This window comes from Glycine max, chromosome 14 (assembly GCF_000004515.6).
Source record: "Glycine max cultivar Williams 82 chromosome 14, Glycine_max_v4.0, whole genome shotgun sequence".
NCBI lineage: Eukaryota > Viridiplantae > Streptophyta > Magnoliopsida > Fabales > Fabaceae > Glycine > Glycine max.
In genome coordinates, this window is record NC_038250.2 from 49,181,807 (window position 1) to 49,195,793 (window position 13,987).

Here is a 13,987-nt window from a genome sequence, read left to right on the forward strand (position 1 = left end):
TTTTAATTTTTTTAATAAATTTTTAATTTTTGAATTTTGTAATTTAGATTTTAATAGATTTATAAAACATCAATTCATAAGATTTGAATTTTTTTATGGATTTACAAGGGTTCCATAAATTTTTAGAAAACATTCAAAATTATAAGAATCTATAAAAAAAATTGATAATCTACAAATTCTTCTTCCTCTCATAAAAATCCAACAAACCTTTAATATCCTTAATTTTTTTCATAAAGAATAAATGAGTCATGTGACCCTTTTTTATATCATATTCGATTCAACTTTTGAGCATGATAAATCTTATTCAATTGACAATTGAAAGAAGCCACTAAATTTGGTTTTCGTTATTACAATTATTTTCACAACAAATGATTTTTTTAAGACAGCAAAATAATGGACGGGTTATAATAAACAACATCCACAAATCATGAGGGAGGGCACACTCTAGGACAAGTGTACCATGAGGAATACAAGGTTCCTAGTTGAGTCTTGGCTTTGTATAATAACCAATTTCATGAATAAGTTTTGGCTTTGTATAATAACCAATTTCATGAATAAGTTTTAATAAATGAAATGAGTTTCAGATAATTTGATCTACCATTCTTAAAATGATACGTGTGCGGGCCTTTCTAGTGTTGAAATAAACTCACATTTGAATATATAATTGAGAATGATTGTATTTGTATTAATAATGAAAAGTTGAATAAGCCATAAGGAGTGTCATAAACAACTACATATATTAAAAAAAAAATAGAGTCCCCATGAGCCAAAACGTCTGCCTGTTCATAATACATAGCAAATGACTCTATTTTTGTTTTAATAATGAAAAGTTGTTACAAGAGTAAGAGAAAGGGAAAGCAACCTGTATATGACCGTGGTAAAAACATGTGATTGAAAATTATTAAGGTATTGAAAGTTATGAAATATTATATATGAATGTCTATATTACCTTTAAGAAAGAAAAAACAAATTATGAGTAATAAGAGAAAAAGAAACAAAAATCCAAGAAAGTCTCAAGTTTTTTGGAATTATTTGATGTATATTTTCTATTGAAAAATCACATAAAATCTACCAAAATACATACTAAAAAAAATCCATCAATTTTTTTTATATTTTTTTAAATTGTAAAAAATCTTAATTAAATATTATTAAATATCGTTGTATTCTTAATTTTTTAAAATAATTCTAAATAAATATTATAAGACTTATTTATGTCATTTAAATATCTTAATTAAATACCTTAAGACTTTTTTTATGAAAAAAAATTCTTTAAAATCCTTCAAAATCTAAATTGAATACACCCTTGTTTTTTTAAGTGTTGAAACTTGAAAGTATCTTAAATTTGAACATTTCAACTTTAATTTTTTTTGTAGTGTCATCATATTTTAATATTATAGATAAAAATTTTAAACTTAAGAGATATAATATCGTCTTATTTTGGTAAACTAGAAAGGTAAAGTTCTAGATTGAAACACTATTCTAAGGTAATGGAAACTGCGTCTGCGGCCTACTTGTGAGAAGAATGCATGTGTTTTTGACAAGGTTTAAATACGTGGAAGGCTATGAATGAAATTGAAAGCGAAATGTAATTAGATCAGTGCATCTTTTCTTTTCTCTTCAACTCTTTTCCTTTTTTCTACAAAATATTAAAACAAGGATCCAATCCCTAACTCTTTTGGAATAAATCATACCTCAGAATGAAAACAGAGGACCACAAATCCACAAAATGGAAGCATTTAACTTGGCAAGAAAATTGGAAAGAGTGATCCACACTCCTTAGCAACTGTGAAAAGATGGACTTTTATCCATTTGCCAGATGGATCATTTTTTTTAGTATGAGTTTAATATCATTTTATAAATAAAGTAAAGAAATATTCCTCAAACATTATATTCCAATATTATCCGGTTCAGTCCAATGAATATAGTTGGTAATATATGTTAAATTTGTAGAAAAAGAATTTTTAATTCTTACATAATACACTTTTGAAAAGGAATAATAAATTTTAAGTGTAACTTAAACTTTAAATGTGATTAAAACCCGATCAATGATTGATCTCATGATCGATCAAAAAATTAAAACTTAAGAGAATATCACGTGTACCATTGAAAAACCTAAGACTCTAATCACGTTGATTAAAAAATAAAATAAAATAAAAATATGTTATTCTATTCATATAAAAAATGACAGACCCATAACATGGTTAGTCACGGATGAGTTTAATATTAAAAAAAAAAAACACTCAGCTAGGTTTTAGAGATTGTTAAGTAGATTATATACTCTGACATATGAAGAAAAATAAGAAATTATTCATAATCATTTTTAAATTAAAAATTTGAATTAAATCTAATTAAAATTGCTCTTAACTCTCAATTTTTGCACAAAAGTGTACAAAGGCAAGTTGCATAAATTCCACACAGTTTATACTTAATTTCTCAAATTCAAAATTGAAATAGTTTTTTTGTTTCCAAAAGTAATAGTAATAAATGATGTTTCATTTTAACGTGATGATTTATGGATACTTGAACGGTCCAAACAACCAATAGGGGGCTTACACTAACTGTGATTAGGGTTTTGATTCTTATGTTTTCTTTTTTCTTTTTACAGAATTCTTATGTTTTCTTTGTTAGTAGATAATATGTACATTTGGCTATAAATCCTTGATAAAATTGGTGATCTTTCCTAATCTTGCAAGGGATATTTTCCGTCCTCAAGTTCACAGGACGTGTTAGGATCACCAGTTAAGGTATATATTATTCGTTTAGATGCTCGAAAGTCTACACAATTTTATTTTTGGCAGAAGATTGTTTAGTGTGGTTTATGGAAGAGGGGTATATAAATGCTTATTGATCTCGATTCTTAAATGATAAGAGACTTTGTGATTATTAAAAGTCTGGAACTGTTTGCATTTTTTAATTAAATTAGAAAAATGCAAAATACAAAATTCAAAAAGAAAAGAAAAATATAAGGATAGAGGAACTCAAATCAGTTTCATAAAATGAAGAATATGTCACGAGTGGAGATGACGATAAATTGAGAGAATGATGTAAGATATGATGCATTGCAGACATTGATATGCGATATTATTATCGTGTTTGTGTGTGGGAAGGGGGCATAGAAGATGGATCTGATTCTGAGATTTATTTATTTAAGAGATTATCTATCACTTTTGGTGCATTTGTTTTCAAAAAAAGATTGCTCCCTCTCCATTCTTCAATTCTTCTCTGATTAATTTTCAACTTCTCTTAGCTCATTCACCCACCCTCTAGCTATCCAAAATCAATAGATACAATTGTTCAGTTTTATTATTAATTTATGGAAATTGAACAGCAAGCCATGAAAATGATGAAGTCGTCTAGGTTCAGACGAATCTGTGTGTTCTGTGACACCAGCCATGGCAAGAACCCCAGCTACCAACACGCTGCAATCCAACTCGCCAAACAACTTGTAATGTCACAACATACACTTCTCTATTATTATTATTTCTCTCTTCTTCAATTCAGACAAAATCATTTTTTTTTTGTCTCCAATCATCACTTCTTCATTTATTTATTCTTTTTATCATTAGACCATATACTATTATACACAATGGAGATATAAATTGGATTAAATGATTAAGGAAAAAAAAATAGAGTCTCCTTCTAACAAAATTAACATTTTAACAACTAATATTAATCAATAAAAGAAGACTATCACACAACTTATTTTGTCACCAATCAATTCTCTTCAAACTATGTACCAAATCAGAGTAATTCCTTTGGCTAATTAAAATCTTTTATCAGTTGGAATATTAATTAGTAATCGGTAATCAGGGAACCCAATATGTATTTATAATAACCCTTAGATAATTGAAGGGTCATTAGTTAATTATTACTATGAGTTTAATTAATGAATTAGATTGATGACGAAATGAGGATTGGATGCAGGTGGAGAGGAACATCGACTTGGTTTATGGAGGAGGGAGTATTGGGTTGATGGGTTTAATCTCACAAGTTGTGTTTGATGGTGGACGCCACGTGTTAGGGTAAATATTCTTTCGCTGTCTGTTTCTTTCTGCACTTCTCATATGATGTTGAATGTGAAGAACCTTTCTTCCTTCTTATTTTTTTTTCGGATTCGCCAATCAAATCATATTTGTCTGTTTCAATTTTTATCTCTTTGAATCACACTTTTCCTTATCATAGTGATTCATTTTCTATTAGTGTCAAAGTTGTATCCTAAATGTATGAATGATCTCACTTCCCCATAAAAAAAATGATATGCCATGTATAATAAAAAAAAATTGTGACTCCAAATCAAAATAACATGAATTTTGTGTGTTAAAAAGCTTGTATCCACATAACATTTGAAATAAGGTATTTGCGATGCGATATGATTTAGTTTTTAAATAAAAAATTGTTGAAATTAAATATAAAAAAATATAATCGATTTGATTGAATTTTGAACATTCTTATCTCCTATTAATATTAATATTATTGCAGGGTCATTCCAACTACTCTTATGCCAATAGAGGTATTTTATTTTTAATAAATAATTAAATTGATGAATTAATTATAACTAGAAATGTGAATTGATGGATAAAAAAAATAAAAAAATAGATAACGGGGGAGAGTGTAGGAGAAGTGAGGGCAGTGTCGGGTATGCACCAACGCAAGGCAGAAATGGCGAGAGAAGCCGATGCATTTATTGCACTGCCAGGTTCATCTCTTTCTTTCTTTCTTTCTTCTCAATTATCTATCAATATGATGTGATTGCACAGATTCTCACCTTTTCTGCGATAACTACTATTCAATTTATCAATTTTGCCCACACATTCTTTCTTTCAACTGCCTACATCATATTATTTATTCTTTTCCTTCCTAAATATTAAGTAGGAATTGATATCTATATTTAAATAATAAAATCTATAAGGTATGGCCATATTGATATTTTTTATTTTTTATTTATATTTTTACATTTATTTTTCTTTCTCTTTCTCTATATATATTTTATTAGTATTTGTGTGATGAATGATATAAATTTTATGTTTTTATTTAAATATATTTAATTATAATTTATCTAGTTATTTATAAGATAAAAACTCTCAATAAAATCGTCACATGGAACTTTTTAAATTTTTTTATCTTTTAAAAATAATTTAATTTTATATTTCATTTAGTTTCCTATTAAAATTTTATTTTGATGTGTATATTCCTTAATTATAATATGTGGATATGTTTCTTAACCATCTCAAAGCATTTTATCCTTTCACCAGTACAAAAAGTTCCTGTTATGAATATTTCATGAATGATCAAGCTTCTCATCAATGACAGAGCCTGGATGATAAATACTTTTCTTATTCTTATTATTATTATTATTTACAAAAATAAATTTCTCAAATTCAAAAGGTGAAAGGTTAAAATTAAAAGTAATTGAAAGACTAATAATAACGAATGCAGACATAAAACGTAACTTAAAGGAAATTAAGTTGAACGTCGCACTGGTGACAAGTGCTGAGTTTGAACTGTTTATGTACAACTAATATATAGTAAATAAATTGGTTTGGCCTTCCTCTTCATCTAAGCTTAATTAAAAGCCTCGTATAATAATAATAATAATAATAATAATAATAATAATAATAATAAAAATCCTCTTCTCGCCTTCTATTTTTGAAGCACTTAAAAAATTAATATATTTATCAAAGTATTAGTCAATTTTTGTGGTCCCTTTTTATATTACGCACTGAATACTATAAGATAAATTCAATATCATTTTCTTAATAAAATTTATTTTACTGATTTCCTAAAATTTTAAACATGTATTATTTTTTCCCCTTTAGTGCTTGTTTAAACTTTTTTTTGGGGTTTTCTTTTTTTAAAAGAAAAAGCAGATCAAATATATTTTTTTGGAAAACTCTTAAAATAGCTAAGTAGATTAATTTTTATAAAAATAAAAATAAAAAACGAGTGATTTTTTTATAAAAGTAATAATTAGGCGAAGAAACTTAATTTAAAAAAATGACTTTTCTTTCTCTATCTTTTCTAAGATCTTCATCACTCTCTCCTTTCTCTTTCTCTCTGTCATCTGCACTTTTATTTTCTTTTAATAGTCTCTTTTAAGGAAAAAAAATTATAAAAATAGTCAAACAATTTAAATTTAAATTTTGAAGTTCTCATCATAATTTAAATAAAAAAAAAAATGGAGGCAAATATCTTTTGTTGTCCCGTGTTCCGCGCATAGAAAATAGCTTCTCAATATATCCTTATCAATAACGGATCATAACTACCAACTGTATGCTACAATTAATAAGATTCCTGCAGCGGTTCTGAAGTTTCAATTTATGCATTTTTATTGCATTTGCATATATAGTTATAGAAAAAGCCTTTAATGTACAAAAAAGAAAGAATATAATATACTGATTTTATTGAAAATTTGTATTCCTTTAGGTGGATATGGCACCCTGGAAGAACTACTTGAAGTGATCACCTGGGCTCAACTAGGAATCCACGATAAACCCGTAAGATATTGAAAATCAAATCCCTTCATGGGTTTTCTTTTTAGCATATTAAATATTAGTATTTAAGGAAGAGCTAGAAAATAGAAAGTGCAAATGTACCTAAAGTGACTAGACTAAAACTTTCATTATTATAAGTTCGTATCAAAGAAACATTACTGTAAGCTTGGGCACGTATCGAAAAGACTAAAACCCATTACAAATGTGACACACACTATAATCACTTTAATATATAATTTAAGGTTTAAATCTTTTTTCTTGTAATTCAGCATTTTTTTATAATTTTTTATTTTATTTTAATCCTTATAAAAAATTTATTTTATTTTTCATCCTTAAAATACTTTTGATGATATTTTTTCAAAGTGTTATATGAAGCATTTTCAAGAAGAAAAAAATAAGACAAACACAATAAGGATTAAAATAATTTTTTTCTTAAAAAAACACTAAATCATAACATAAAAAATATATATATATTTAAGTCTATAATTAAACCCTATGTGAAGGAATATTTTGATTTCTGACATGTCCTATCCTAGCTCTCACATCACATGTAAAATACAATAAATTAGTTTTGAAATTTTAAGTATTAACTAATATATGGCATATGTATATATTTATAATGGGTCGATGATGATAAAGAAAAGACAGAACTCAGGTCATAATCATTGGAAATGAATGATTAATGGGGAAAATGGGAAAATGAAGCAGGTGGGGTTGTTGAACGTTGATGGCTACTACAACTCGTTGCTGTCATTCATGGACAATGCTGTAGACCAAGGTTTCATTACACCCGCTGCCCGTCACATTATTGTCTCTGCCCAAACTGCCCAAGACCTCATTTCCAAGCTTGAGGTACCTACATATATAAATATAATACAATCAATTCCCAATTTTTTCCATTTTCAATCTCATACAGCCACATGCTCTAACTAAATTTATTGTTTTGCAAATCATACCTTCTTGAACTTCATTCAAATAGCTCACGATGTTATTTATGATAACACACATTCATACCTAACATAAGCATTTCATTGTTTTCCTTTTATTTTTCTTGTCATTTGATGTGACTTTATGTAAGAATTAGGAGAATAAAAAAAATGTAGGAGATAAAGAATAAGAATATATATGTTTCGATAAGTTTTTCATTGAACACTTAATTATAGGAAAAAAAATAATAAGATAAATAGAATTGAATTTCTCACATAACTTAAAAAACCAACTTATACATTATAATTTTTAAGAAATTAGATGAAAAAACTTATACCTTATGAGTTAATTTTAACTTATGGAATAATTAAGTTCAACTTATTTTATTATAATTCTTTTACTACAATTTTTTGTTCGTTTGTTTTTGTTTGTTATAATATCTATAGATGTGGCTAACATGTGATAATTAACATATATATCCAATTTGATTTGATGTGAGTTGTTTATTTGTTATCTTCTTGCTGATTTTACCAGGAATATGTCCCGAAGCACTGTGGCGTGGCACCAAAGCAAAGTTGGGAGATGAACCAACAGTTATAAACAGTTAACACTGCAAATTGCCAAATTCAGACACTTGAAGTTAACCAAGTCGAATCTACATATTTTCTCTGCCCCATTAGAAAATAGCTTTCTCAATACAAATCAAGCCTTATGGCTGACATTGTGTTATCGCGGATCGATCAGAATCTGATCTGTATGATCAAAGAACGTAACACCAGAAAACTTCCATCATTAATCGTCGGTGCTTATAGATTCTGTGCTATATAGTAAAGCTTGCTTCAGTCAAGTGATGGGTACTTTCTAAATAGCTATTTCAAACAATTATTCAGTTCTTAAATCGTTTAGCTATTTTTCTATTTTTGTTCGTTAACAAAGTACACCCGTTTATATAAACTTTTGTGTATGAATCACTTCTTACGCTTAAAAAGAAAATGTAATATGCAATCACTAGTGGAAAGCGCAATTTCTACATCAATAGAAATTCACATTCAAAAACGGTGCATAGACGATGCAAAATGTATAGTCGATGATAGATTAACGTTTCAACAACGTTCGTCAATTGCCCGATGTAGAAAGCCATAATATTCTAAATCGGTGCCAGCATAATGACCGATGTTGACTGGATCATTATGTAGGTATTGGATATTCAACACATGTTTAGGTTAAAATAAAAAGCACTTCCAAATTAAAAAATGACACACAAGCAAGAGTAAAATAGTTCTGACTCCCAAATCAGGAACAACAAACAGGGAACAAATTCAAACATACATGCAGTAACTCCCAAATCAAGAACAACAAACAAGGAACAAATTCAAATGCTCTAAGACTTCTAAAAGAACCTATAGTAGTTACAAAATTTGTAGAACACCAACACTATTTTACAAATCTATACTACATTGAAGCTGAGTTCACTTCACTGTTGTAAACCTAAAGTCTCTCTTGAACCAACAGTACCTCACTTAAGTAAAAAGCTACAAACTTGGTTTACCAGTCAAATAACGGGCACTCAGCAACTTGGTAGATGTTTGGCAAGCTACCAAAATGAAGTCCTCTGACTGTCATACACATTCTAAGAGTAAAAAATCTATGATCGAGATTAACTTAGACACATAAGTTTAATACATTATTCAATTGCTCAAAATCACTCGTACCATAGTTGAAAACAAACAGGCTCTTAGTTAAATTAAATGATAATCAATCAACAATAGGAACCCTGCCATACAATACCAAGGGAAACTACCAAAATGGACAAACATAACTATGCTTCAAAATCAGGGATGACACCAACCAAGAGAAATGCTTTAACCTACGACCCAACTACTGCAAAACGCGAACTCAATATACAAGAATTTATTCCTCGAGTTCATCTCTCTTTTAGAGTTTGGTTTTAACCTAACTCAGCATCAGAAGTTAGCTGAAGAGCTTACTTTGGCGAACACTTGCAGGGCGCGACACGAGCCACAGTCAGAAAGTCAGGAACACGTGTACGCGAAGCTCAGGGGGGTGCACCTATGATTCGTTGCCGGACGTCACGATGGTGTTAGAGTATACAGTGCCAAGTCAAGGAGAACACTGAGAGCTCGAGCTAGGGTTTTCGATTTAGGAATGAGAGTGCGACCTTTGGAATTTATTGTTTAATGTTTACGACGGTGTATACGTACACACGTCGTTGTATTTTACCATTTCTACCACGGGCTTTATAGATACACTGTCTTAGATAACTTAGAGGTAATTGCGAAAATACCTTGCCTAACCTACTAAGACGGTGCTGCAACCAAACGTCCTTGTATATGTATTATATTTACAAAAATGCCACCGCACAAGCTACTACAACGTTTATCATTTGACCGATGTTGATAGTGCGTTGTAAAAATATCTTTTTTTAGTAGTGAATGGATGTAAGTTAAGAATAGCCGATGAGTTTACAAAAGAACAATTTATTGGGTTGGATTCCCGCCTAATATATTTTTAATGAGGAATAAAGGATTTTAGGTCTGATTAAATCATGGATCGATAATTAATCTAATAATCAACTCAAATAACAGAAATTTACGAGAATACATTGGAGTCTCACAAAAAGTTGAAGACTCTTTTTCTTTTGTACATAAAAGGGTGAATTGGATGAACATTTATAAAGTTAAATATAAATTATCCACTAATAAGATCCTCAAATCAACAATGAGATTTAAACTCACATCTTTATGAGATATGAGTCTAATCCTTACTAATTAGATCAACTTTTGTTGATCAAGTAAATAGTTCTAATTATGATGATTAAAAAAACAATAACAAAAGTAATTTAAAACTACTGATAAAAGTTATTATAGTAATATTTTTAAAAATTCAAGAAATAGATGCTGTAACTTTTTTTTTTTTACAGCTGCTCTAACATATTGTTATACTATTTTGGTTAGTAGCTTACATCAAATGTGAATTGCAAAAATTAAATACTTATGGTAAATTATTTTCTGTCTCCCTGAGATATTTGACAACTTTTTATTAGGTTTTTGAACTAATTTTTTTAATTAGGTCTTTAAACTTATTTTTATTTTTTAATCAGGTCATTTTTTCCAACTATCATTAAAAAAAATTAATTGTTTGAGTTAGTTGTGTGAGTTTGTACTAAGCTAGGTTGCTGTAAGGTGGAGTTTGTGAAAAAAAAATACTTGAACTGAGTTGTAAAGGTCATAATACTAGTATGAAAAAGTGAAAATACCAACTTAGAGATGTAAGAATATTCAGTGTAAACCTACAAAGGTGACAATACTATATTTATGTTCTAATTAGGTCGTGGTGTTTTCCGTAACGACTGTTAGGCAACAGGATCCAATTCAAAAATAAACATCCCCAGCAATTCTATATATAAGATCCTATCAATTAATACACCCTTTAAGAAAATTGATTAATTTAATTAATAATATTAAATTTTTCAATAATTTATAATATTCTTCTAAAATTATCGTTAATATTTTTTAATTAATAATCTCTGTTTTTATTTCATTGTTTCTCACCTAACTATTATTCATCTTTTTCAATCCTAATGCGAGAGAGAAAGATATTATCTCCTTAATTTCTAAGATTTATTATTTTTTGACTAAAAAATTATTAATTGAAAGTATTTTAGGAAAATAATAATTAATATAAGATACAATTATAAAATAATCTTATAAAAAAAGATAAACAATTTTCTAAAAAAGAGCCTTATGCAGAGATAGAGGAAGTACAAGTGAAGGACCGAAATGAAAAAAATATAGTTCAGAACCTAATTAAAAATTATCAATTATTTAGGAACCTATGAAATAATTTAACCAATACTTATTGAATAAATTTGTCACTCAAAGATTTATATTATAAAATTAGATCCATGAACAAATTATCCGATCTTAGCCCAACCCAGATAAAGTGTTTTGCTTTTATGATAGAAATATACTGAGTAACACAATTTTATACACTCTTTTAAATATACTCGTACCTTATTATTTTTTTATGTTTCTAATTATAAAACCTCTTTTAAATTTTTTTTTGTTTTTTTAGAATTTTTTTAAATTTCTAGATATATTAATTATCCAATCTTGGTCGGAACACCTTATTACTAGTATTATTCAACAAGGTTAGCTGTTGACTTTAGGCATATCAAACTATTTTTGAATGAAAAATATAATGTTTTTTAAAAATATTGATTAAGGAATTTTTTTATTGAAAGACGAAAAATTATGTTGTTTATTATTTTTTTTATAATTTATACAATAAATATTTTTTTTAATTTCTTAATCAATAAGAATATTCCTTAGCTAATTAGCCACCCTTTTCACTCATCCGAAGTGAACACCACTGCAAAAGAAAGAATAGTTATGGATCAGCATCTGAATGTGGACTCGTAAATTAATTATTTTACGTAAGTTGCAACGATTAGTAGCGGGTTGTTAAAGACAACTTTCAATTAAAAGATTGATATGGAAAGGCAACGATTGTGACAAATTGAAATAAAGAAAAAATGAATTAGAGGGGGGGGTGCAATGTTGACATGATGAACTTCCATCGGTATTTATGAGCTTGGAATTCTGGATGAAATGAATAGACATTTGCTAGTATTATTAAGTTTATGATAGATGAATATTATCTTGTAATTATTGTAAGCCACTTCCATCATCATCCTTGTTTGTTTCATCTTTTTTGTTTTAAAAAAAATTATTCAAGTACTGAGTCAAAACTACATTTTTGTGTGCCTTATTCTAATCAACGAATGGTGACCATTGAATGATCGAACCCATTGCAATTTGTTCCTGTCCTATTGGTTCAAAATGCTTTGGATCGATAAAAGCTAGATCCAATTTCATTTTATACAAGCTGAACTCCAGTAATTATATATCTATAAAAACTGACATTAGTTAAGTGTGTAAAAATTAGAAAAAGCATATCTAAGGTTTCAAAGCTCTATTTATGACTCATAATAATATTTCTTATGTTATGAGGAGTGAAATGCATCTCTGAAATAAATCCTGCGACTATGCTGCTGTCTATTGTTAATGCTTTACTATTGTGATAATATTTCTTTTTATTCGTAAAAATTAAAGATAAATATTAAAAAATATGATGTCTAGCGTGGTTGAATAAATTAAGTGGTCTTTCATGGATCACTTTTATGGACTCTTGGAGCACACAATAATATCATACGCTGAATTATGCTCCTTTTCCCTAATCTTATTCCTCTTAAGCTCCACCACTATCCATGCCAGGTTCACACTCACTCCTAATAAAAAATGTGCTATTTGAATTAATCAATATTTTTATAAAATTAATAAGAAATGACTTTTTTTAAAAAGTTAAAATAAATATACTAATATTTTCAAAACATTTTTTTTAAATAAAAGTATTTTTTTATGAAAAATAGATGAAATAAATGAACCCTAAGCAATAAATAGCCTATTTAAATCTTAATTAATAAAATGTTTATTAAACGGCCATTTATCTGTACATTTGAATATTGATTTGTTGAAATAAGTTAAGAAAATGTTTTAATAATTTCTTTATGAAATTTAATAAAATAAATTAAAGAATTTATAATAAAATTTCATGAATTTAAATAAATTCATTAGATATCCTTGATTATAATAATAATTAAGACACCCTTTGCCCCACGACTTTCAATTCATTTTGTTCTATAGCTTTTTTTTCCTCTTTAATTTCTGGTTTTGGATAAGCATAAGCATGCTTGATAAGGTATATATATCCCATGGAAATAGGAATCACACGCTTTTTGTGAGCATCAGTCTTTCCATTTTCCCTTTTTCCCCTTTTCAAAAGATTAAAAGGAAGGCAAAAGAAACTAAAAACTATCTAAGCTTTGATAATAGCGACTTTTTTTATCAGCCAAATAATTGTATTAATAATAATAAATTGGTACCAGAAATACCTAATCCAAATACAGAATTAGCATAATTCTTTCCCCAGTGAGTGGAATGAAAGTGGTTACCACCTATTAACACACATGGAAGTTATAAATAAGACATAAAAGTGACGAAATTAGTATTGGTCGATGTCCCATCAAAAGTTTGTTTGTAATTGAACGAACCATTGCGTAGCTTTTTCCTTATGTAGACGTGTTAATGAACTATGATTCCAATCTTTTCCCCTTCAATTTTAAACAAATAAACTATTTTAGATGAAGTTCCATATGTACACAAGACTTAAAAATAGTAAGACCTATCCCACTTGTTTTATTATTGATCGTGAATCTACGAATTTTACGATTCATGATATGGTATGATTCGTGAATTATTATTGTTCAGGAATTCAATGGTTCAAAACTCTTTGGCACGGTGCAAGACCTATCCCACTTGTGCATGTTAGACTCTATCATGATTCAATAGGTGTAATTCAAACCCATACATAACAGCAGGTCTTGAAAGAGTATTTTAAACTTAATAAAAACGTAATAAAGACAAGAAATTGAAATAACGAAATTTTGATAGAATCTGTTGATGAAATATTTAAACTAACATGGCAGA

The 13,987-nt window shown here is 28.1% G+C and overlaps 1 protein-coding gene across 2 annotated transcripts; it reads left to right on the forward strand.

Moving 5' to 3' along the window:
- Positions 1–2,995: 2,995 nt before the first annotated feature.
- LOC100785143 (cytokinin riboside 5'-monophosphate phosphoribohydrolase LOG1-like) lies at positions 2,996–8,345 on the forward strand. Of its 2 annotated transcripts, none has more exons than XM_006595487.4 (7): positions 2,996–3,445; positions 3,925–4,022; positions 4,480–4,510; positions 4,597–4,696; positions 6,424–6,494; positions 7,197–7,343; positions 7,953–8,345. In XM_006595487.4, exons 1-7 carry the CDS (start codon positions 3,314–3,316, stop codon positions 8,016–8,018), a joined length of 645 nt encoding a protein of 214 aa, XP_006595550.1. In that variant the 5' UTR covers positions 2,996–3,313; the 3' UTR covers positions 8,019–8,345. The 2 variants fall into 2 exon arrangements, with proteins under 2 accessions (XP_006595550.1, NP_001241594.1); NM_001254665.3 differs by having other exon boundaries at positions 3,179–3,445; positions 7,200–7,343.
- Positions 8,346–13,987: the final 5,642 nt, after the last annotated feature.